This window comes from Leopardus geoffroyi, chromosome E3 (genome assembly GCF_018350155.1).
Source record: "Leopardus geoffroyi isolate Oge1 chromosome E3, O.geoffroyi_Oge1_pat1.0, whole genome shotgun sequence".
NCBI lineage: Eukaryota > Metazoa > Chordata > Mammalia > Carnivora > Felidae > Leopardus > Leopardus geoffroyi.
The window spans coordinates 15,529,163-15,555,033 of record NC_059340.1 but is presented as its reverse complement, the minus strand read 5'-3'; the positions used below and the strand labels follow the sequence as shown (position 1 = coordinate 15,555,033).

Genomic DNA, 25,871 nt, shown 5'->3' with positions numbered 1-25,871 from the left:
TTCTGGTGGTTTACATGTTTTCATTACTGTGATTTCAGAGAAGCAGGAAGCCCTTATCAGAGAAGCCAACGTTTCTTCAGTTGGCTGTATTGTAGATAATCCCTCCTATGCATCAAAACTTTTTTCAATGAAGTTTTTAATTTTAATTCCAGTAGAGTTAACATACAGTGTTATATTAGTTTCAGGTGTATAATACAGTGATTTGACAATTCTGTATGTTACTCAGTGCTCATTAGTGTATTCTTACCTATTTCACCCATCCCCCCACCCACATCCCCTTTGGTAACCATCAGTTTGTTGTCTATAGTTAGGAGTCTGTTTCTCGGTTTGTCTCTCTCTCTCTCTTTTTTTCCTTTGCTTATTTGTTTCTTAAATTCCACATATGAGTGAAATCACATGGTGTCTTTTTATGACTCAGTTACTCTCCAGCTCCATCCTTGTTGTTGCAAATGGCAGATCATTCTTTTATATTTCTGAAAAATAGTGTGTGTACCTATGTGTGTATATGGATACCACATCTCTATCCATTCATTAATTGATGAACACTTGGGCTGTTTCCATAATTTGGCTGTAGTAAGTAATACTGCAATAAATTCTGCAGAGGCTGCAATAGTTTGCATTCTTACCAACAGTGCAAGAGGGTTCCCCTTTCTCCACATCCTCGCCAACACCTGTTGTTTCTTGTGTTGTTAGTGTTAGCCATTCTGACAGATAGATGTGAGGTGAAATCTCATTACAGTTTTGATTTGCATTTCCCTGATAATGAGTGATACTGACCATCTTTTCATGTATCTGTTGCCCATCTGAGTGTCTTCTTTGGAGAAATGTCTGTTCATGTCTTCTGCCCGTTTTTAATTGGATTATTTATTTTTTGGGTGTTGAGTTGTATCAGTTCTTTATATATTTTGGATACTACACCTTTATCAGACATGTCATTTGCAAATGTCTTCTCCCATTCAGTAGGTTGTCTTTTAGTTTTGTTGATCATTTCCTTCACTGTGCAGATGCTTTTTATTTTGATGAAGTCCCAATAGTTTATTTTTGCTTTTATTTCCCTTACCTCAGGAGACATATGTAGAAAAATGTTGCTTTCACTCATGTCAGAGAAATCACTGCCTGTGTTCTCGTCTAGGAGTTTTATGGTTTCAGGTCTCACATTTAGGTCTTTAAAGCAGTTTGAGTTTATTTTTGTGTATGGTGTGAGGTGACCCTGTTTCATTCTTTTGCATGTGGCTGTCCAGTTTTCCCATCACCATTTGTTGAATGAGACTTTTTCCTATTGCATATTCTTTCTTCCTTTGTTGAAGATTAATTGACATGTATCATAACATCTTTTTTTTATTAAAAATTTTTTTTTAATATTTATTTCTTTTTGAGAGAGAGACAGACTGTAAGCAGGGGAGGAGCAGAGAGGGAGACACAGAATCCGAAGCAGGCTCCAGGCCCTGAGCTGTCAGCACAGAACCCGATGCAGGGCTTGAACTCACGAACCATGAGATCATGACCTGAGCCGAAGTCAGATGCTCAACTGACTGAGCCACCCAGGTGCCCCGACACGTATCATAACGTCTTAATGAAGATTTTGCTGTAATTGATTTCATAAAGACCTGCTATCATTTGTCCTAGAGTCCTGTTCTATTTCTATGCCTGTATGCTGTATTTAAGGACAGAGAAGTTACTGTTACCAGCTATTTTCTAGAAGCCAGTGTTATACAATACAGAATGACCAGATAATAATAGTAATCTCTATTGAGTGTCTTCTATGTGTGAGGCACTGAACAAGGTGTTTTATGTGTTTTCTTATCCCTCGCCTGAAAATCTGCATCCTCTGGTCTTATCCATCAGTAAATAATATTTTCTACCTAGTCACTCAAGCCAAAGACCTAAGAGTCTTTTCCTTCCTTTTGTCCCCCCACATATAAGATCTTTGATTCTACCTTCAAAATATTTCTTGAATCCGGGGCGCCTGGGTGGCGCAGTCGGTTAAGCGTCCGACTTCAGCCAGGTCACGATCTCGCGGTCCGTGAGTTCGAGCCCCGCGTCGGGCTCTGGGCTGATGGCTCAGAGCCTGGAGTCTGTTTCCGATTCTGTGTCTCCCTCTCTCTCTGCCCCTCCCCCGTTCATGCTCTGTCTCTCTCTGTCCCAAAAATAAATAAAGGTTGGAAAAAAAAAAATTAAAAAAAAAAAAAAAAAGAACAAGACAATAAATACTGCTGCCATATCAATCCTTTGTTCGGCAGTGTGCCTTCAAGCACTCCTTTGTTCAAAAGCCTTCTTTGATTCTCTAATGCTTAACACGTTACATCTAAACTGTTCTGCCTCCACTGTGTGGCCTCACTACTTTCTTGCGTACAGTTCGCCTCCTGCCTGTGTCTGTCTCCTTACACTTCTTCACTTTCTGCTTCTCCCAGATGCCTGTAAACCCTCTCCCCTCTCCCTGGAAAATCCCAGCCTCATTAAGGGCTCAGCTGTCTTCAGTGCCATTTCTCATTACTCAACTGCTCCAACCTCCAAATAGTAACAAAGTCAACCTCAGCTTAACATAATATTTTTTTTGTTTTTTGCTTATTTCCTGTGTTAGTCTTATGTCATTACCTTTGTAGGGAGGAGGCCACATACTCCTCTAGAGCCTATCAGAATGGGAGAGGAGGATATTTTTCAACTCTAACCCAGCCTGACTCCAGTGCTTGCCCCAAAGGAGATGTGATTTTTATTCCCACACCTGCCCTCCCCTGGAGACTCCCTTGTTACAAGCGGGAGTGTATTGGAAAAGGAAAAGGGCAGAGAACCGCCGCACAAAATAGCTGACTCAGGAAAGAGGCAACCACGGCACACTGGCCTGAAGAAACAGATGCTGTGCTGTTTCCATCCCTATTGACGTTCCTTCTTCCACAAAGCTTGCTTTCTTTCTGGCCCGAGCACATTTCTTTTGAGCCCTGTGAAGAAAAGCATTTCTGTTTCTTAGATCACATCTATGAAGATGACTTTGTGAAACGTTGTGATTTGGTGACATCAAACGGAACTCCTGTCGAACAAATGAAAGCTGGCTGGAGTAAAATTTGAAAGGAGGTAACAGTAAGGGACCAGGTAGACGTGTGGCCTATGACTGTCAGAGAGCTTCCTGGAGGAAGCAGAGCCATTGGCCACAGACAGCAAGTGAACCCGCAAAGCCAGAGGAGGCTAGTGTCCTCAGTGGCCACGGGAGGAGCTTGCAGAGAGCATCAGCCATGGAGAATCATAGAATTTAAAAAAGAGGGGAAGAAAACCTTAGTAATCACTTAAGTAATCAGTCTAGTAATACTTATCAAGAGCTTGGTGTGGTCCAGGCCCCATGCTAACCATTTTACATGTTTAAACTTCTTTAATTTTCATAATTACCATCTGAGTTACTATTACTACCTACATTTTACAAACATTGGCTCAGGGGGTGGGGGGGTGGGGGGGGGTAAAAGTACCTAGTACAGCTAGTGACAGGATACAAACATAGACAACCTGGCTCCAGAGTCTACACCCCAACCACTACTCTGCATCTCAATAATCATCTTTATACTAGAATAGAAACTTGCCATTAACATTGAGTTGCAACTGTTTTAAGGACCTCCCTTGTACTTAGTAATTTGCTAGGTATAATTGGGTAGTGTGCCAGGAAGTATAGGCAGATTACTGCCCTTGGGAATTTATGGTCTTGGTAAAAATCAAGAAAACTGCAAATAAAACAATTATTTCAGGTTCTAACAAAATATATACAGTATCGCCTACCAAAACCTGGCTATATGATAGGTAAGTATTGGTCTAGGAAAGACTCCACTCAGTGTTACCCCCAGATTTGTATTTCGAAAGGAACTATAGATCCTGGGGCTGTCTGGGCTTTTCTCTGGCAAGGTCAGTATTTTCAGCATTGAGTTCCCTTTCCTGCTTATTTGTCAGTCTCCACTGCAGTCTTCTGCAGGGACTTTAGGTCTTTGTGTAAAGCAGAGCACTCCCTCCTTAATTATTCTGAATTGGGCAAAAGAGGTAATTTTATTCATTTTAGGTTTAAATCCTAACAAAGCAGTTCATTGTTCGAATATTGGGTGGGTGTGTATCTGAGAGACAAAGTAGTTTTGTTAGAGATAAAAATAAATGACTTTGATTCTTCCTTTGGGGTTGGTTATTTCCAAAGATCCAAAATTGAATCAATTTCACAATAAAACCACTATTTTTGTTCTTCCATATTGTAGAAATGGCTTTTAAGGCCTTACCCTGAGAAAGCCTAAAATGCCCTCTATTGGCCAAACATGGAATGACTGCTGAACGTTCAAAAAAGTTTCCAAGTTGAAAAAAAAATAAGGAAAATGTGTATCATGCATGTGTGCTTTGCATGTGTGCGAAGCTTTCTCTACAAAACTGCTCATTGCCATATACTTTGTGAAAACAAAAAAGTTGAAGCAATCTAGCAAAAGGGGTATGGGCTAAATGAATTATGGTACATCCACAAAATAGAACTCAGCTAATATATATGGTATTGTAGAAAAAGACTTAACACAGAAAAATGTTCATGTTACATTAAGTGAAAACTTGATATCACAAAGCTGTTTATTATGATCCCATCTTTATCATCTAAAGGACGTATAGGAAACTAAATAGAATAGCTAAGCCGATAGACATCTGAAAGGACGTGTGCCAAAATGTTCAGTGTTCTCAGTTCGCAGTTCTCTCTTGGTGGTGGAAGTGGGGATTCTTGTTTTCTTCTTTCTTCTTAACTCCCTTTTCTAAACACAATCAATAGGAATTATTTTTGTAAAATAAGAAACAATAGTGAGTTATTTTATTTATTACTACGTTCTTGGATATTATTAGCTTCTTATAAAAGAGACATGGAGAACATTTACAGGAAAGATTTCAGAACCTCAGTGGGATGGGCAGCTTCGTGTGATGCCATGTCACTAGTGATTTATTTATTTTAGTCTACATACTTTCCAAGAAGGTCACCATCTCTAAATAAGAAATCATCCTTGTGGTCCAGAACTAGTTTGGTGCTTCCATATTCTGGGAGAAGAACTTTATCTCCAACTTTCGGGCTAACTAGTTGAATCTCTCCACCCTTCCCTGTAGAGCCTGATCCAACAGTTACTACTGTTGCCTGCAGTGCTTTTCCTTGAGATTTTTCTGGAAGCATAATGCCTCCTTTTGGTTACAGTTTTGGCTGCACTCCTTGCAACTAAAACTCAAGGAGGGGAAGAAACTTTCTAAATGCCTGTCCTGCGGTGACTCTAGCTGCCGCACCTCCCACTCTGCTCTCATGCCACTGCCATCACAAGGGGACCCCCCAAAACACTGTTTTTTAAAAGAAATCAAGAGATGGAACCCCGTAATCCTACAGTTAAAAAAAAACTGGGATCTCGAGTAGCGAGATGTAAGTGGTGACTTACCCAAAGCTACACATCTGGTTACACTTAACATTGACCTTCAGTTTCTCTTCTAGTGAGTCTCATTATTTATCCAGTTCTTCTGATGAAAAGTTAGTAATCTTGATACTCTGACACTTGGCTATCGATTGTTCTTCACAAATGAATCACTGAGACTTGAATCAGAAATGAAGCAGAAATGAGCTATTAGGACATTTATATGGAGCACATTTGAAAAGATCACAATGCAGTTAGGATGGATTTATTTCTCTTATACAGGGTTTGGCAAACTACACCCAGCGAGCCAAATCTGGCGACACCTACCGTTTATGTCTTACCTATGGCTGCTTGCTCTCTACAGCTACAGGTAGCGTAGAGACAAACTATATGGCCTGCTAAGCTGAAAATGGTTCCTACCTGTCCCTTTACAGAGAAGTATGCAAACCCCTGCTCTTACAGATAATTTAAATCCTATCCTGCCTCCAGATATTTAAATATTTCACTACACCTTAATGTCTCTAGCTAACCAAAAGGACTCTCAGCTGGCAATTCCAAACAAATGTCAGAATAATCATCAGAGCTAGAAAGTCCCCAAATGGCAAGTTGTTTTTCCCTAATACCCTTTTCCTGCCTCCGAGAAACAACAGGCCCTTCCCAGCCTCAACCCCAACAAACTCTCTGAGTGGGTGGGGACGCCTAGGAGGACAAAGACTGTGGAATGGTGGTGGAGAGCCCCAAAGAGAAGGGCACATTAGGAAACGGTACATTTTCTTAGGGTGCAGGGGATTATATTTCGAGCTAAATTCTTGTTCCATTTGGTGGAATCATGTTGAGGTGACATATTTAAGCTGGGAAGTGCTTAAGCCTGAAATGATAGACTGATGAAAATGCCACACAGGGGCACCTGGTGGCTCAGTCGATTACGCACTGGACTCTGATGTCAGCTCAGGTCATGATCTCAAGGTTCATGAGATCAAGCCCTAAGTCGGGCTCTGCCCTGACAGTGCGGATTCTCTGTCTCCCTCTCTCTCTCTCTGCCCCTCCCCCCTTTCTCTCTCTCTCTCTTTCTCAAAATAAATGAGCATTAAAAGAAAAAAAAAGAAAAAGAAAGAAAGAAAATGCCACACAAACTGGGCATGAGGTGGGAGGGAGAATTGGGAATGTGGCTCCAATATACTCACCCACCCATGGGATTTGACCATAATGCTTCAGAAGTGACTGGAACCAGCCTCATTTAGAGACATAAGGGGTGAGAAAGTAATATGCAGTAGTAGGTAGGACAATGAAGGGCCCTCAAACCACATTCATAAAACACCGTGGAATTCTCATGTTATTTTTGTATCTGTTTCATATGTTATTTTTGTTTTATAATTAATAACTGAAAATATAAAACAAATTCACCAAAAGCCTACATGCAAGGAGCTTGAGGTGAGAGCATTTCAGGGCCCATGTCCTCTTGCAGTGAAGATGTCCATGGTTACCAGTATACACCCCAAACCAAAGAGCATTCCCTTAATGTTCACTCTGGATAAGACTCCTAGGCCTTCTCACAACATGAGGGGAGCTCCTTCCCACTAGCCAAGAGTGATGGCATTCTGGAATTCTCTACCTCTTTGATATTAACAGCAATTCATGCCCCTGTATACTACTAATACCAATAAAAGACAAGAGGAAGAAATATATGGAGAGGTAATAGTTTGAATGTGATCACAGCACAAATTCCTTTCAGCATTCATCTATTGAGTCCCTACTATGTGCCATGCATTGTACTGGACCTTGTAGATATTACAGGGAGTAGTAAGACACCAAAATGGACGCCCCCACCCTGCTTTTTGACTTCCAGGAAGGTAGATATTGGGAAGTCTGCTACAGCCACAGCAAAAAGGAAAAGTTTTAATGCTTCCACATTCAAGCTTGCCTCCCAAAAGAGCAAGAATCATGGCTTCTGACTCAGTGTTCACTTTTCCTCCTCCAAACCTCAAGTGCTTTGATCTGCTTGGTGAAAGTTAAGTCACTCGTGGAATCCAGGATACAAGGTACTCTGGGGAAAGTAGCTTTTAGATTTTAAGCTTCCAGCATTCAGTGAGCCACACTTAAGAGGGATCAGAAAAGAGGTGAGAAAGACAATCTAAACATCAGTCACATTTACCAAAGTGGATGATAGGAAGAGAAGTCCAGGCTAAGAAATAGCAGTGGTTAATCAACAGGGTATACCAGAGGCTTGGGGAGAGCTGACCTGGGGTGAGAGCAAGTGGGCCATTAGCCAAGCTTTTGTGCCGTGGGAAGCTGTTGGCAAACAACCTCCTCCTCAAGGCCAGGAGAGCAAGGGAAGGCCAACCATCTAACTTCATCCTCTCAGTCATGATGTTTCTCCCTTTGTGCCAGTGGATAAGAAACAAGGAGTTGTGGGGCACCTGGATGACTTGGTTGGTTGAGTGTCTGACTCTTGGTTTCAGTTCAGGTCATGATCTCACAGTTCGTGGATTCAACCCCCATGTCAGGCTCTGCACTGACAGCTGCGGAGCCTGCTTGGGATTCTCTCTCTCTCTCTCTCTCTCTCTCCCCTCTCTCTGTCCCTCCTCTGCTCGCTCTCTATCTCTCTCCCTCAAAATAAATAAACATTAAACAAGGAGTAGAGAGAATTGGGGGAAATAAGGAAGGATGGAAACAGTGGAAAAATGCTGAGTTAGGTTTTGAACATGGTAAATTCGAAGCACCCTTAGGGACATCCAGTTAGAGATGTCAAGTAGTCAGTTTTATGTACAATAAGGGCATAAAGTTCAGGAGAAACAGCTGTGTTGGAAATTTAAATTTGGGAATCTTTAACATATAGACTGTGGTTGAAACCATGGTTGAAACCATACCTTGAGAGTATATGTAGAATAGGAAAGAAGCAAGCCAAGGGCTAATTCTGGGATCCAACGGCTCTGAAGAGGTAAGATGGTGAATGAACCCTGAAAAAGAGACGGGAAAGAGATGGAAAGTAAAGGAAAGGACAGGAAAGGCTCATGGAATTCAAAGGAGGAGGGGGTTTTAAGAGACTCCACTGTGGTATGATCTAGAGAGTTCAAGAAGGACAGATGGTTGGGCTTGGCAGTTAGAAAGCCATGCTGATCTTGGGGAGAGCAGTTTCAGTGATGGGTGTGAAACCTACTCTGCAATGGGGATAAGGAAATAGAGGAAACAGTATGGACACTTGTGAGAATACTCGCTACCATGGGACAGAGAAAGAAGGTGTGCTACCTAGAGAAGGATGCAAGATTGAAGAAGAATTTTTATTTATTATGATGGGAGAAACTGGCACATAATATAGGCTGCAGCCAAGAAAACCATACAGAGGAAGAGACCAAAAATTCAGGAGAGAGAAGGGTTAACTTATAGAGCAAGTACAAGTTAGAGCCTCGTTGGGGAGATTTAGCCTCAAACCCAGAGGAGATGGTTAACTTGAGGGTGAGATGGTAGGAAGTTGAGGAAGTTCTTCATGCCTGATAGCTGCATTACTCTATGCAATAAAAGCCAAGTTTCCATTTGCTGGAAGGAGAGGAGATATCCTGGAGTGCAGAGGGGCCTTGGAAAGAGTAAGTTTGGAAATAGAAAAGGAAGCTGACTTGGATATTGACTGGATTTATTGTGGTAATCTTTTTTGCAATTTATACAAACATTGAATCATTATGTTGTACACCCAAAACTAATATAATGTTATATGTCAATTATATCTCAACTAAGGAAAAAAAGAGGGGTGCCTGGGTAGCTCTGTCAGTTAAGCATCCAACTCGATTTTGGCTCAGGCCATGATCTCGTGGTTGAGAGTTCGAGCCCCACGTCAGGCTCTGCACTGATAGCATGGAGCCTGTTTGGGTTTTTCTCTCTCACTCTCTCTCTACCCCTCCCCTGTTCATGCACTCGCTCTCTCTTGCTCTCTCTCAAAATAAATAAACATTAAAAATAAAAAAGGAAAGAGCTGACTAGAAGAAACACATGGACAGATGGCCCAGTGGCACTGCATGAGTTAATCATGCATTTATAGCGGTATCTAAATTCATATGGTGATGGCACTTATCCAGAGATAGAGCACAGAAGGCTGATGGGTTAATCTAATGGGTTTTGTCCCTTGGTCAGGTGCTGGCAAGGGAACACAGGAAGACATTCCCTAGGGAGATGTTTAGATGGATACATGGGGTCATGGTAGGATAGGGGAGAAAATAAAATCAAGTGATTTTATTTTATTAGCTACCTGAGAAAAAAGGGTGAGAGGGCAAGCGACCATCAGTCTTAAGGAAGTAGAAAAGCAAATAAACCAGTTTTGGGAGAAAGAATCTAGAGATCAAAGATCAATTTATTGGAGTTAAAACTTGGAAGGTGGAAGACTTCTGGGCACTAGCAAAACCCCTCCACAGAGTATTTCCACTTCCCCCCCCCCCACTCTTTTCTCTTTCTTTCTTCCCATCCTCCCTTCACTCAGAACCACGCTTTTTTTCTTCACTCCTCTCTGAAACAAGAATACCTTTAAAGAGCTTTAAATGGAGGAGTGACATGATTTGATATGAAATGTTCAGAGCAGCAAGAGACATTAACATAAGATTTGTAGCAGCACTGATTGATACAACACTAGGAAATAATTAGATATTCATCAGTGGCATGGATAACGCTGCCTTTATTTAGTCTAAAAACAAAAATTAAGCTGCATTGCTCAGTGGTGCAGACAGGGGTAAACTTGGAAAACAAGGAAATGATTGTCAGAAAAGTAAAGATGCTGGTGACCTCTGGGAGAATGGGGGTTGTCTTCATCAGGGAGGACCCTTGGAGTATGTGGGGACTGGTAATATTCTAGTTCTTGATTGAGTAGTGGTTTTATGGGTAGCTCCTTTATAATTATTCTTCAAACCATACATATATAGTTTTGCACTTTGCTGTATCATATATCCTAACTAAAGAGAAAACATGCATGGAATGATACATACCATATATAGGAGAGGGGGGGATGAAATTAGGGAGGTATATGCAGATACAACTGTGTTTGTGATATTGCATTTCATGAGCAGGGAGCTAAGTATTATCTATAATTGTTTACGTGTCTAAAACATTTAAATCAAAATGAAAACTGAAAAGGTGATATGGAAAAGAAGATGGATGCTTTTGCTTCTGTTTTCATTTCCTTTCTGGTTGTTAAATTATTCAGTAAGTTAGAATCAGGAGGGAAAATTCAGTAGCTGAATCAGTACTCTGGAGATTTGCCAGCATTCAGTTCTTTTTGTTAGGGAGACATGGAGAATAGAATCCAGTTATTAATCTCAGGGCTTGATCTCAGGCCTGTTTGTTTGGTTTACTCTTGGAGAAGTGATCCCAGAGTATACCTGCCTGTATTCTGACAACAGCCCCCACCTCTGCATGAGTATGTGCTACTCATCCCATCCTTCTCTTAAAGGCTCACTGACCCTTCCCTGCAGCCTTCATGTGAACTGGCCTGGAAGTCATTCCACTGTTGGGTGGGGATAGCTGCTGCCAGCAAAGTGCCCTGCTTTCCCAGAAAGCCTGTTCCAACCCCTTCCCACTCATTCAGCAAGTCCTCATTCCAGGCTGCTGACCTTGGATCCAACCCCCCCCCCCGCCGGCCCCACCAAATGTGTAAACAGAAATAACTGGGAAACTGTATTACTAAAGGAAATCCTCAGCAGAAATGGAAAATGAAAACTCCAACACATTCAGAATGCAATGTAAAACTAGTTACACATGGATTTCCCTACCTCCCGAGCCTCTGGGTCTCCCTTCTCATTCTCTTTATACAGGCTTTCCTTAAGGAGTTGGAAAAACTGTCTTCCTGACTCAATTCTGTGGTTTTCTCACATGGATTCCTAGGGTGAGGAGAGGCCACCTGGGAGGGTGGAGAAATGGAAGGAAGCTGGTCCAGGTAACTCCATGTTGAGTGAATCAACCCAGGATCTGCTCAGACTTCTTGTTAGGTAAGATAATAAAATCCTCATTTAAGCCAAGTTTGGTCGCAGTTTCTGTTACAGCTGAAACGTCCTAATTGTCATGGGACAGAAAGAGGAAATTTTGTTATACATGTCCTTGGGAAGGGCTGGAGAGAGTAGTGATAGATAAGAGAAAGCCTCAAGGGGCCCTCTTTAGGGCAGTGCTACTCCAAGTGTGGTTCATGCACCTGCAGCATCAGGATAACTTGGGAGTTTGTCAGCAGTGCGAATGTAAGGGCTTCACTCCAGACAGACCAAATCAGATTCTCTGGAGGCAGGACTGGGACTCTGTATTTTAACAAGGTCCCCCTCCAGTGATTTCGATGCAACTCATGTGGGAGAAAACACTGACCTGGAACACTTCTCCACCTGGGAGTGTGATTGGTCCAACAGAGGAAGTGCTGTGTGTGCCTCTAGCTCACTGCCCACCTCTCTGAAGCTGTTCCAGTCTTCTAGGTCTCAATTGCCTTTTCTGTCACAACAGTAGGATCGGATGAGGAACTGGGTGTAAAAATGGTTTGAAAGAGCTCAGAGCGTGATGCCTAGGAGAGTCAGTCCCTGAGCTGACCCAGCGCCTCCCAGGGGACACAGCCTGAGGCTGCAGACAGTATGTCAGCTTCTTTGGGTGGGGCCTGTGTCCATCCGCGGAGGAACTGGCACGTAGAGGATGGAGAGTCACTGTCATTTTTAACTGAACTCAGGTGCTCTTATTTCTTCTTTTCGGGCTCCTGCATGAGTCCATCAGGAAGGACTGGAAGCCCAGGTTTTGCCCTTGTGGCCTGTGGAGGGTCGCCCGATCGCAATGCTGCCCCTCCTCTCTCACAACCTCAGCGACCTCAGCTGTCCTCCCGCCACACCGTCCGCATCCTCAAGACGTTCTCCCGCCACCTCCACTGAGGTGACCTGGTCCTCCCCTCCTACGGATTTCCCCGGCCTTCGACGCCCAAGGAGACACAGAACCCACTGCCCTGAAGATAGAACAGCTAGTTAGAGAGCCCTGCCTCCTGTCTAGTTACTAGGCGTCGACTCCAATGCGGGAGCCACCCTCCGAGCCAACGAGGAGGGTCCGCGTAGATGTGGCGATCTCGCGCGCCGCCCTGTGCGCCGGGCGGATAGCGAATGGAAGGGGCGCGCCCGCTGGCCTGAGGACCAATCAGAGCAGGGCAGGCAAGCAGGTCCGGCTCCCATTGGCCACTCGGGCGCAGACTCAACGCGTTGCCGGCTCTTGGACTGGACAAGCCTCCTGCCAATCAGGGGCGGAGCAAGAGGAGCCTCGGCCAATAGCGGGAGGCGGCCGGGTCAGGCCGGTGGCCCTGCGGTCCGCGCGGTGGTCCGTGAGCCCGTTGGCGTTGAGGGAGTGGCCGCCCTCCCGCTCTCGCGCGCTGCGCTCTCCACCCCCCCACCCCGCCCCCGGGCCCGCCCGTCGGCCGCGTCGCGTCATGTCGGGCGCTGCTCGGCGCTAGTGCCCGGGGCCGCCGCCTCCCGCCCGCCCGAAGCCGCGCCCACTGTCCAGAGCCAGAGGGATGGTGGTAGTCACGGGGCGGGAGCCAGACAGCCGTCGCCCGGACGGTGCCATGTCCAGCTCCGACGCCGAAGACGACTTTCTGGAGCCGGCCACCCCGACGGCCACGCAGGCGGGGCACGCGCTGCCCCTGCTGCCCCAGGAGGTACCCGGGGGGTGGGGCGTGGGAAGGGGCGCAGAGGGAGAAGCAGGTGCCCGGCAGAACTGACCTTGGGGTGTGAGCAGCGCCGAGGCTGGGGTCGGGGGGGGGGGGGGGGTCGGGCTGAGGGCGGCGCCAGAAGAGCCGAGCTGCCCAGCCCACTCATCCTCCTGTAAAAGGCACAGGTGTGTCTTCCTGTCCCCGGGGGGCACCTGATCTCCCCACCCCACGCCCCCCTCTTTCAGTGTTCACTCACTGCAGGGTTGGTTTACTCCCACCCCTAAGTCCCGTCCTTAACAACTAGAGGAGGGAGGGTAGTCTGTGGGAAGGGAACCTTGGAGCCCCAAGAGATGAGAGTGTTTTCTAGAAAATCAGGGAGGAGGCCTTCGTGGTTGCCCAGACCCAACCTCCAGCTGCCCAGAAAGTGGGGTCAGGGACTCTGTGCAGATAAGAAACAGGCTAATTAATAGATGTGTCCACACTCACCTGACACCTCCATGGCTTTCCTTCCCACTGGTCTTGATGTGATAACAGTATCACATTTAGAGCTGAAATGTCACTCAAGAGAAGGGGAAAGAGAAGGGAAGGTGGGGCACTGCTGGGAGCTGAAGAGAGAGACAGAAGGTAGGAGCTAAGGTAGTGCTGAATGTGGGGGCCTGTGGGGTGTGGAGGAATCCTAGGAGAATGGACAGCTCCAGAGGGGCAGGGCTGGGCCGGGGGTGGCTCCTCCCCTGGGGATTAGAAGCCTGTGCCCTGGACATCATGAAACACAACAATGAGCACAACTCTAGAAGTACTCTTTGCAGTTGGGGGGGGGGGGGGCGGGTTGCGGGGTGGAGCCGTTAGAAACACTGTGGTGCTTACTTTTCATGCACTGTCATTGGGGAAACAATGGGGTTTGAGACAAAGAGGCAACACCCAGAGACTGTAGGCCAGCTCCCCCCCAGATACATTGTTCCATGTGAGATCCAGAACAGTTTTTGGTTGCTTTTGCCTCTGTGCCTCAGTCTTTTCAGCTCTACTGTGGAGCAGACACTTGGATTGGTATGAGATATCCTTGGAAAAGGTGTAAAGAGCTCCAGAAATGTAAAGCATTCTTATCTCAAAATATTTGAGTCCTTGCTATGCACCTAGAATAGTTTTATTGGAGCTATAGACTAAGTAGAAGGCATTTGTTATCCTTTGGTTGCAGAAGAGTAACAGTGCATACGCACAGAAGAACTGTACATAACCTTTCTATTTCATTCATTCATTCACTCATTCATTTAATGCACACTTGGGTCTTTGCTGCGTGCCAGGCACTGCACTAGGCTCTGGGTAACTTTGATTTAATGTACTTTTATCCTACTTTAGTTCACAAAGAAGTTTTAAAAAGTTGATATTATTTTACTTATATGTGAAATCTAAAAAACAAACAAAAAAACAACAAAGCATAAATAGACCCATAAATACGGAGCACAAGCTGGTGGTTGCCAGAGGGCAGGAAGGGTGGAGGGATGGGCAAAATGGGTGAAGGGGAGTGGGAGGTATTTGCTTCTAGTTATGGAATAAATAAGTCACGGGGATAAAAAGTACAACATAAGGAATACAGTCAGTGAAATCATAACGGTAATAAATGGTGGCAGGTGGTAGCTGCACTTGTAAGCATACCGTGTAAAGACTTAACAAATCACGGTGTCATACACCCAAAACTAATGTAACGTTGTGCGTCAACTACACCTAAAAAAATGTAGGAAAAAAAACTGGAAAGCTGGGGGAAAGGACTATCTAGATAAACATACACTGGAGCCTTAGAGATGTAATATTGAAAAGTATGCACTCGTACAAAATTTTAGTCAATCTGGAGGTTGTGGGAAAATTAGAGAGAACTGGCTTCATTTCTTTAAAACCACAAGCAGTGAAAGATATTCCCACCCTCCACCTCCCCCAAAAAAGGTCCTGAGTATTTTAGGGAGACCCTAGAACTTCTCCTGGCAAATCTATACCATCATTCCCTGTTCTTCCCCCTGCCCTTGCCTCCGGAACCTTAGCTGGACGGGGGACTGATCTCACTCTACAGATTAAGAAAGAAGCAGTGAGGTACAAAGAATGAGGAGTGGATGCCTGGAATTGTTCCACAAACACCTATGAGCCCTGCTGCGGGTGGCCTCATGATTAGTGAACAAGATGCCGTCCCTGCCCTCAGGAAGCTTGAGGTCTAGAAGGGAGAGCTGACAGAGGAAGATAACTGCTGGTGTACCGTGCTCGGCGAGGAGGGTGTGTGGTCCATGGTGAAGGCACGATGGAGGGAATGTTCAGTTAACTCTGTCTTGGGTGCATGTGAGGAACAATAGAGCAGAAATGCTTACAGAATTGGGAAACTTAAAGAGAAGCTTTTACTTTATTTTTTAAGAAAGAGAGAGTGTGCGCATGTGCACACAACTTGGGGACGGGCAGAGGGAGAGAGAATCTTAAGCAGGCTTCACACTCAGCATGGAGCCCAGCGTAGGACTCCATCTCACAACCCTGGGATCATGACCTGAGCTGAAATCAAGCTACCTAACCCACTGAGCCACCCAGGCGCCCTGAAGAGAAACTTTTAGAATGCGCGGATGCTGCTAACCTATATGGTGCCTTGGTGTGTATTAGAGAAAGGACACATAGCTGGGCTAGCAGATCACTCTCAGATCGGTGTCCTTGTGCAGTGAACAACATACACCACACACGGGGCAAGTGCATTTGCTAGATGGACAAAGGGAGAGTGGAAAGAACATTCTGGACAGAGGAGACAGCATGAGCAAGGGCATAAAAGTGACAAATTCAGGAAGTGGAAAGGAGGACAATGACGGCTTTGAACTCCAGAACAGCGATAGCAGAATTGGGGTGGGAAGGCCTGATTTAATGGCTGTGGGTGGTGGGGGGAGTGGGTAGGACTTGGCAACTGATGAGTGTGGGGAAAGAGAGGAGAGAGAAGAACATTCAGAAAGACTCCTGGATTTTAGCGTTGGGTGACTGAATGGTGTAGCACTAATAAGACCCCAGAAGACCACAATCAGAGCAGCCTCTGTTCTCATTCCCCAATGCCTGGCTGAAAGTGCCGGTGGTTCCTTTCCAGTTTCCTGAGGTTGTTCCCCTTAACATTGGAGGGGCTCACTTCACCACACGCCTGTCTACCCTGCGGCGCTATGAAGACACCATGCTGGCGGCCATGTTCAGCGGGCGACATTACATTCCCACAGACTCCGAGGGCCGGTACTTCATTGACCGGGATGGCACCCACTTTGGGTATGTTTCTTCCTCTATGATCAACCTTAAGTTCTAGTAAGTAGGACCTGGGCTTCAATATGGGGCTTTGGTATCTTCCATTAATACCCAGAAAAGAAAATAGCAAATGTACCGATGGAATTTAATAAATGTGCTTATTGAATTGGATCAAAAGCCATAGTATCTTTCCCAGAGGAGACAAGGACAGCCAGAGAGAGCCCAGGTGCCACACACTGGCTGGATGTGATGAAATTGGAGACCAGGAAGTTGTCATCTGTATGGAATAGGTGTGATGCCACCTATAGGCAGGGGAGCCCCAAAACAACTTCTTGGAGAATATCCTCAGGTTCAGATTCTGGGGCTCCACATTGCCATTAGGGAGGGACATGGTGTATGACCGTGGTTCTCAGACTTTCTTTGATGGTTTAAAACAAATGAACAAAAAAGGTGAAGGAAGGACCAACATATGATTGCCATCTTTTAATTTTGCCAAGAAAAGCCTTTAGAAAAAAACAAACACCTTCAATTGTGACTGTCATTTTAACGCTAAAACACAGAAAGACACAATCTCAAAAAAGAAAATAGCCCTTCCTAAGGAAGGACTTCTGATACCTTAACACATAAACAATTTAAAGACTTGATGTTTTAGTTTCCTTGCTTGTGAAATGAGAAATAATTACAGCTGCCTCACAGGCCTGCCATGCCGATTACGTAAAGAGCCTTGGTGTGACCCCTCACCGTGTCCTTCCAGAGCATGTGGCTGAAGCTCTTTGCCCCTTCAGTCTAACTTTGGAGATGACTACAGAACTAACATGATTCTTGACCTTCAACACATTGGCTAAGGAGTCAGAAAGTCTCCAACCACTATGTATCTGTGCTGGCCTCCCAAGTAGGATCGCCTGCACTGGGAGAAAGGTCATTTTTATCCTCAGGAAGGAGCCTCTGGTCATGCAATTTGCTTTGAAGCATCTGGGTTTCCCCATTGGGCTGTCAGCTGCCTCCAATGCTGAGAAAACAAAGTGTCACATCGCTCTGCAGAGCTATAAAAAGATTTTTGTTTGCAGGCTGTTTGGGGGAGGAAAGTGCTGGCCCCAGCTGGCAACTCCCACAGCACTCTTAGCTGGGCCTTGCCCTGGGGTCATGTTTTTCAGAGCAGACCAAGGTTTGTTTAAGATCCTAGAGGACTAATTTGGGAAGGGGTTGTGGGGAGGAGGAACAGGCTTTGGCTCTAAGCTGATGTGCCCATGCCCAGGTGGCCATAGCTGGAGAGGGTCAGAGCTGGGCCAGGGTGTGGCAGAAAGCAGGATATTGTGGCATTTATCCTCAGGCTGCTAGACTCCAATGGTCTGTGATTCATCATCAGCAGATGAAGTTGCTTAAAGACTCAGAGAAAATAAAATAGGGGCTCAGGGCATTTGATCAGGTACATTTCTCTGCTGGGGCAGCTCATGTGTCCCTAGCACCCACCAGGGAGGCTGCTTGGGTCACCACCTGGGGCAGTTTCCCACTGTGATCAGTGAATAACACTTTGGACTAGAGTCTGGACCACTGTGGGTATGGACTTGGAGTCAACCATGACTGCATCTGGGCCTCTGCTAGCTGTAGCTCCTTGAGTAAGGGTATTCTTTAACCTCTCTGAGCCCCTCTTTTTCTTCATTTAAAAGTGGACCTAAGATGGCACTTAAATGTCATTGAAGGGATTAAATGGGGTAACACACGAATAGTAGCTGACCCAGACTAATACTTAGTGAGTGGTAACTGCCGTTACATCATGGTCATAGACAAACTATTGAGGCAACATCTTGATCTTGGGGTTTACTCACATATCTTTACAGAAGTAAAGACCTTGCCACACTTAACTGGCGATGGATCTGATTATGATTACTCTTAGCACCAAAGAATCTGAAGATGGAATTAAAAGAACTGAATTTTTTTATTTTAAGAAAATGCAGTATGTGATTTTATTCATTCGAGAAACCAATTTGTCCAGGTGTTCAGGGTAGCATTTGCTGTCCATACAGCTACAAAATAAGATGAATGGCAAAGAAATATAGAAAATGGGGAAGGCTACTACATTGCTAGTGGAAACATAAAATGCTACAACCGTTTTGTTAAGCATGCGCTTCACCTTATGACTGAACAATTCTCCTAATATTTAGCCAAGAGAAGTTGGTGCATGTGTCCACAGAAAGTCTTATACAGGAATGTTCTTCACAGCTTTACTCATAAGAGCCCTAACCTGGAAACAACTCAACTGTCCATCAGCAGGAGAATGGGTTAAATCAATTATAGTAGATCCAGCCACTTACATGAGTTTTAAGATGAGGCAAAACTAATCTTTGTTGATAGAATTCTGGGATTGAATGAGAAGACACAGAGGGAAACTTTGAGGAGATTGAAATGTTCTGTATCTTGGTCTAGGTGGTGGTTATAATAAAACTATACAACTAAGGTTTGTACATTTGAAAAAAAAAGATTTGTACATTTGTTGCATATTAATTAGACCTCAATTTAAATATATATGTCTTAAGGAGCCTAGAATATGTATGTTTCCATTATTCCTATATATACCCAAAAATAACAATACCTAATAAAATAAATATACCTAATGATAATTATAAATGTAATAATGATGATACTAATAATAACAGCTATTAATGCTTATTGAGGACTTACCTTGTGCCAGGTATTTTCTAAGCACTTTTTAATCATTTAATCCCTTTATACCATTACAAGGTAGTTTTTAAATTTTCCCTCATTTTACAGATGGGAAAATCGAGGCACAGAGAGGTTAAGTTCACCTCTCCAAGGTCACACAGCTAGTAGTCTGGTTCCAGACTCTGTGCTCTAACCACTATGTGACACTGCCCAGATCCATTAGCTCCTTCTCACCAACCCTCTTTCCTTCCTGCTCAGAGATGTGCTGAATTTCCTGCGCTCAGGGGACCTGCCACCCCGGGAGCGTGTACGGGCTGTGTACAAAGAGGCTCAGTACTATGCCATCGGGCCCCTCCTGGAGCAGCTAGAGAACATGCAGCCTCTGAAGGGGGAGAAAGTGCGCCAGGCATTTCTGGGACTCATGCCTTATTACAAAGGTGAGGTGTCAACTGCCCAGGGTGGTTGAGGTGTGGGAAAGGAGGGTTGGGTTGCAAGGCATCTGTGTGTGCATAGGTCATCACCAAAGAGGTGGGTCTAAGATGTATCCGTATTACTCAGGATCAGAGAGATTTCTGCTTCCCCTTCTGCTCTCCCCTCCCAGTCAAACTGGGAAGATTCAGGTTCAATAGGGCCCACTTTTCCTGTGACATCATCAGATCACATTTCGAAAGGATGATCCTCATTCTATCCTTTTGGTTTCTTTTGCCTTGGAGATCCATGATCCCTGTTTAAGTTTGTGCCTTTCACAGGCCCAGAGTCCCTTCCCCAGGATCTGCCTCTTCCCTGTTGGATCATGCCTTCACCGGGGCTCTCTCTTTGTGCCCTGACGCTGCCTTGCCCACTGCCCCCTGACCTCCTGACCCCTGTCCCAGTGATGGGTGCTGTGTTCACCCCCCTAGACCACTTGGAGCGGATTGTGGAGATTGCCCGGCTGCGTGCAGTACAGCGGAAGGCCCGTTTTGCCAAGCTCAAGGTCTGTGTCTTCAAGGAGGAGATGCCCATCACCCCCTATGAGTGTCCGCTTCTCAACTCCCTGCGCTTCGAGCGGAGTGAGAGTGATGGGCAGCTCTTTGAGCACCACTGCGAAGTGGATGTATCTTTTGGGCCCTGGGAGGCTGTGGCTGATGTTTATGACCTACTGCACTGCCTGGTCACGGACCTCTCAGCCCAGGGCCTCACTGTGGACCATCAGTGCATCGGGGTGTGTGACAAGCACCTCATCAACCACTACTACTGCAAGCGCCCCATCTATGAGTTCAAGATCACATGGTGGTGAGTAGCCCGGGTAGGGAACAGAGTCCTATCAGGGAGGGTGTCCATTCCTCTTAGTGGCGCCGGGAGTAAGATCCCTGGAAGGGATACTGACTGCCCCAGACCTGCTGAGGTGAGGACCAAGTCCTGAGGCACAGCTCCAAGGGGACGGAGGTCTCCCAGCTGTACCTTGGGGTCAGGCTCAGGGCTTGTGGCCCACAGGGACCTGGTGCCTGGATTCACCTGACCTCTCCTCAAGGCACAGCAGTCTCTGCCTGAGGCTTAGGGGTCTGGGTAGCTAGGGCTTGACCAGAAAGTCCAGAGAGGTTTTGTCACTCTTGTTCTTGCAAGAGAGTTTCTGCCCTTTTTAGAGCCACGTTACCAAACTGTTGTAGGCATAATCACTTCCTCAACCCTGTCCACGTATCCCTTCCTTGTGCCTAGTGTATAGGTATGAACACAGAATATGATGGGGGGTCTACCTAGGTAGCCACCCCACAGCCCCTGGCTGAAGAAGAAGCATCTTCTCTCCCTCTTCCCCCAGGGATAGTTCCATGCTTTGTTTTAGGATGTGGAAAGACTCTTCCTCCTGGAACATATTCTTCACCACTTTTTGGAGATGTAACCATAGTTGCCAAAGCCATGTACCAGGTTGGCCTTAGAAAAGCACAATGTTTACAGCCCTGCCTTAGGGCCTTGGCTTCTCCTACCTTCCACCAATCTTCCTTGCTTGAAGGGTTATCTTCTCAGGGCTGTAATGCAGATTTCAGAGGTTCCTTTTGAAGATTTCCCTGAATCGAGCAGACAAGTTGCATAGATCTTCTGTTGTCTTTGAGATGTAACATCCTTTCTAGAGGCTCAGAATATCTCTTTGGCTGCCATTTCATGTGTTAGCATCCAATTTGTGGTGAACCTCCTTAGATAGAAACCCCCTGTGTTTTTAACCCTATTGCTTTATCCTGCTAATGTTCTCCTAGGAGAGTGTCTGTTCTGAGGAGGCAAAGAAAGGGTTGGGTGGGAGGCACAGCTATCCCGGGAGCTGTAGGAAGATAGCAGCACTTCCATCGTGTTTTACTGTCCCCATTTCAGAGACAGAAAAAGATTCACAAGGCTCTGTTCCCACTGCATTTCCTTCTTGCTCCATGTGCAGACTAGGGTGGTCAGTTGGATGTGGACACACATCCCCTAAAGGAAGAGCCATGCAGCACCAGTAATCGGAACGTAACATTTCTGTACTGCATTAGAGACTTCTCCATGTGATCGTGATTGTGCTTGATTGTTCCTGGGTGTTTTGTAGAGAGATTTTTTGTATATAAAAAACTAGTGAGGACAGCCTCATTGGTCTCAGTCCTGTGAGACCAATGGTTGGTGATGTAGGGAAGGGGTAGCTAAAGATGTCTGTATCCTTCTAAGGAAGAGAAGGCCAAGCCTTAGGACCTTGGCAGAACTCCTTCATAGGGCAGTGACCTCCTGGCCCTCTGTGGCAACAGGGTTTCCAGGGCATGGTTTTGCACTCTTATGTTGTGTTCTTATATGGTGGAACAGAGGTATAGAATGAGATCTAAGAGGAAAGTATACAGTCAGTTAGTTGTTCAGGTTCCAAGGTATGCATCCCTTCTATTGTTCTCATCCACAGATGAATCATCACTTTTCTGGAGTTGATTTCCCTGCTTGAAACTTAGTCCAGCAGCATGCCTCTTGTCTTGTTCTAACAGAAGTCTTTCATTTAAGTTGCTCCAGTTGGTGTTACTGCCTAATACAGATTCATTTTTAGACAGACACTGAGGCAAGCTATTCAGGAGAAAGGCAGTATGAGTAGAAAGCAGACAATTAATCCTAGTGCTTTCAGGAATCTGGCCTTGGCCCTGTCTCTCTCCCACCCTTGTCACAGAGTATCACAGTACTTGGTTATTTAGAGTCCATACACGTAGGACGGAGTGATTGGTTTGCTCAAAAACAATCCCTGAAGACAAGCTTGGAGCTGCAGAGATGCTGCACAAGGACACTGTCCTTGTGCCTCTTGCTAGAGACACCCCTTTGGATCCGCTCTACCCCTGTGTTGTTCTCACAGTGGTGTGTTCTGTGCCATTGCGGGGGAGACAAGGCGCTGGGCCAGTAGACCAGGCAGCGCAGGGATACTGGCAGCCAGCTTAGAGCTCTTTCCAAACGAAGTAAAAGAATTCAGTGGCCCAATTTGGCCATTCTCTGATGAGAAGCCAAGGCCAGGCTGAAAAGTGCTTTTGGATGTGGTGGTGGTGGTAATGGCCTCCAAATAAAGGTCATATCTGAGGAAGAGACTTCTCCCAGTTGTATCCTTTCTCAACTCTAACTGGTCAACTCTAGAGCATAAGAACGGTTGGGTTAGGAAGGAGGGCCCCAAAGGATGAACACTTCTTCCCAATCAAAAGGGAGTATATTTTCATAGCATTCTTGTGCATCGTGTTGATGGGTCAAACCAAAGTGCCTGCCTTTGGAGCTTCCATTGTGTTTGTGGGCACCTTTTCTCTCAGGTGTCATGCTCACTGGTTGGGAAGGTGAAAGTTTTAGGATACAGGATCGTGTGGTGCAATAGCAGCCATAACAAAATTCAATAAAAATGAAAAAGTTAACTAATGGCACAAAAAAGATTGAAGCAAAACCACAATGAAACACATCACACCATCCCAGAAGGGGGAATTCTTTGGGTAGCACTCTAAATAGAAGAAATACAGGACTCGTCACCACCCTTATTCTACCTTCGGTTAATTCACAAGGCTCTCCAGTGCTTATCACGTGGCAAGGAGTCAACTGTGCTCTGAAAGTTTCTATTCTTTCTTCCTGGGGCTGAGGATATTCTGGGAGCTGTCTGAACCTTGTGCCTCAGGCTGGTCAGGTGACCTTATCTTCCTGTTCTGGGTTGCTTGTTGGAAGACTAGGAAGAATGACATTTCCAAACCACAAAGTGGGGTGAGCCTCAGTGTGCATTCTTGGCCTCAGCTGGATTTTGAAGAGGTTAAGACAAATGACAACAACAACAAAAAAACAAAAACTACTCACACTGATCCCAGTTAGAATTTCAAATATCCTTCTGCATACCTTCTGTCCATATTTGATTCTAAGTGATTAAGCTTTCGTGGGCACCATTTTGCTGCGACTCTTTCATGAAGGTAGTGGCTGCCTTGTGATCCTTAAAAGAGGGAGGCTCTATTCATCAGAAGCCAGAGTGTGAGAGACTGGGGTGGGAGAGGCACTTTTTGGAATTCTGGAAGAATCATACATGTATACATATGTTAATTGGGAGAAGGGTGGGTGGGCAGGGGTTGAGGAGGAGGGAACAAAGACTGGGTATAGGAACAGGTTGCCTCTGGAGTATGGGAGGTCACCTGGGTCCCTTGTCTTCCTTCTGTACGGTGTTGGGTTCGTGTACATGGTATAACATTTCCTATGTTCGTTCACTCCCTGTCTGTGAGCGCTTTGGTGCATGGAGCCTCAGTACCCTCACGTGGCATTAAAGTAAAGAATTAGAACCTGGGTGCTGTGCCTTTCTTTTTTAGAGACTTACTCTCATCCCTCCTCTGCCCCCCACTGTGCGAGCAAATCACAGACTATGTCTCGATTTCTGCTTAAAATGTGTTATATTTTTAAATACTCAGCTAAATAAAAGAGGCTCTTTCCTGAGACCAGCCCCTGAACTTCTGCCCTGACTTGAAGTTAGAGGGAGACGGGCACCATGAAGGCCCTTCTGCAGTAACTGTAGCCTTGTCTCTGTTCCAGGTAGGAGTGTGCCCACCCAGCGTAGGCTTTGCCCTCTTGTGTTGAGAGGTCTTCAGGGGAAGAAGATACCACAGTTGCACGGTCACTCTGTGGCTAACAGCCATGTCAGGTGGTTCTGAAAGAAATCCCTCCTATCATGTCACCACTTCTTTCAAGGGCGAGATAAATGGCTCTAAGCTTATGTAAGCCTTAGTGGTTAAGACCCTTACTTGAGGAAAATGGGTATAAGTTGCCCTTCCTCTGAAAGCAGAGTTTGACACCTTCCTGGCTAATGAGTGTCCTCATCAGGATGCCCCATGGAGTCACTTAATGGAATCACTTTCATGGAAAGGTGAGTTCTGACATGCTGGGTAGCTATGCCACCCTCCAACTGCTTCCTTAAATCTCTGATTATTCTGACTTTTAAACAAAAGCACTGCTGTATTACCTGTGCCAAATGTATTCCCTGACCTAATTACTGTGCGCACAATCACATAGTAATGATACACTAATAATACTTAATAAGTTGGAAACTGAAGCTCATGGAGACATAATTGCCTCAAGGGCAGATAGCTAGTAAATGGCCAAGTCAGGATTCAAACCCAGGGCCCTTTTCGGAAATCCTCACAGGTGTTCAACAGAGCCCTCCCTTCTTGTCAGTGGGACACTGACAGCAGAGCTCAGTGTCCCACCTCTGAGACTCAGGGCTTCACCCTGCTTCAGTCTGTGCAGATTTTAAAAGCAAATACTCTAGAAGTCATATTAGAAAACTTCCTTGGATGCGTAGGTCTTAAGTAGTCCCTGAGTATTAAGGAGCTAGCTGGGGTCCCCAGTGTGCCGCCCTTCTTAGTAAGGGGCACACGTTTGCTAGATGGAGAAGGACCCTGCTCATGGGCAATGAGTGGAGGTCAGTAGTGGCTCTCTGGCTGGATCCTGGGTATGGCAGGATGATCCGGGACAGCTTGAGTTAATCAGACTCTTGCAGCCTCCTGGCCCAACCACACAGATGCAGCCTGATCATGTGGGGAGTGTGCCTGAGGCCGCGGCCCTCCTTCAGGGACCGCTGGCATCAAGAGAATAATTGAATGTGAGGCTCTTTAGTGTGGCTCGGGGGATGCTGTGTGCCTGGCTTGGGACTTCCGACCCTTAGATCTGGGTCTCAATCCTGCCTATTTGTTCCTTTGTCATCATTTTGAAGATGATCTCTTAGCTAGCTTTGGTTACCTTTCATTTTGATTTGCTTAACTTCTAGCATGTTGCTCAAGCTTGTGTTCACTTACCTTTAACTTCCTGTCCTTTGACTCCTTACCATTTTGTTTTTCCTTTCATGTACTTTATACCGTTCTCTATTTTTTAAACATAATTTTAAACTTTATTTCTAACATAACTTTAAAATAAAGTGCCTATATGAATAGGATGCCAATGAGCATCTTGTTCTGAGCAAGAGTAATTATGTGCCTTTTTTCCCTTCTCCAGTCATTTCTACAATGATCTTACTAGCTGTGAACATTAGGCATCTCATTTCTCCCTTAGATGAATATCTTCTTCTAAAGTCTAAATATAAGGAAAAACTGATAGTGTTATTACAAAAGTCATAGATCTGATGTCCAAGCTTTTACCTTCCCCTCCACAAAGCTCCCTTCCCAGCATATACACACAGTAACAGTCAGTTGAGCCTTAGAAACGAGGCAGCCCCATTCCCGATTGCTAAGGACTTCTTCCGTCACACACTTGTTCTTCCTGAGCATTGACATAATCTGAAGATCCTGGGATTCTACCACCTCTAACCGCCTGGAACCAAGTGGAAACAGAACTGTTGTGCACCAGGAAAAAAATCCAACACAACTGTAGGAAGGCTGAGTTGAACCATCTTGAACCATCCAGAAATACTTCATAAAAGGGGCCTATAATCAGATTGTGATGCACCTTTCTCACCCTTCTGTGATCTCAGTAGCAAACTGAATCAC

General features: G+C 45.4%; 1 protein-coding gene and 1 long non-coding RNA gene across 2 annotated transcripts; one reads left to right on the top strand and one right to left on the bottom strand.

The window, feature by feature from the left end:
- Positions 1–4,001: 4,001 nt before the first annotated feature.
- Positions 4,002–9,133, bottom strand: LOC123588703. Its single transcript, XR_006707983.1, has 3 exons — positions 8,252–9,133; positions 5,412–5,563; positions 4,002–4,751 (listed from the first exon to the last, which is right to left on the bottom strand). It is a non-coding gene; the product is annotated as an uncharacterized LOC123588703 (long non-coding RNA).
- A 3,517-nt stretch (positions 9,134–12,650) lies between these two features.
- Positions 12,651–25,354, top strand: KCTD7 (potassium channel tetramerization domain containing 7). Its single transcript, XM_045459819.1, has 5 exons — positions 12,651–13,026; positions 16,115–16,284; positions 19,180–19,358; positions 19,821–20,193; positions 23,926–25,354. Exons 1-5 carry the CDS (start codon positions 12,883–12,885, stop codon positions 23,927–23,929), a joined length of 870 nt encoding a protein of 289 aa, XP_045315775.1. The 5' UTR covers positions 12,651–12,882; the 3' UTR covers positions 23,930–25,354.
- The last annotated feature ends 517 nt before the right edge of the window (positions 25,355–25,871 follow it).

What these genes read in the sequence shown, in the direction of transcription:
- KCTD7 (XM_045459819.1), top strand. Translation starts at nt 12,883, where the DNA reads ATGGTGGTAGTCACGGGGCGGGAGCCAGACAGCCGTCGCCCGGACGGT. An exon ending in TGCCCCTGCTGCCCCAGGAG is followed by an intron (nt 13,027 to 16,114) that starts GTACCCGGGGGG and finishes GTTCCTTTCCAG; the next exon opens with TTTCCTGAGGTTGTTCCCCT. An exon ending in ACTCATGCCTTATTACAAAG is followed by an intron (nt 19,359 to 19,820) that starts GTGAGGTGTCAA and finishes TCACCCCCCTAG; the next exon opens with ACCACTTGGAGCGGATTGTG.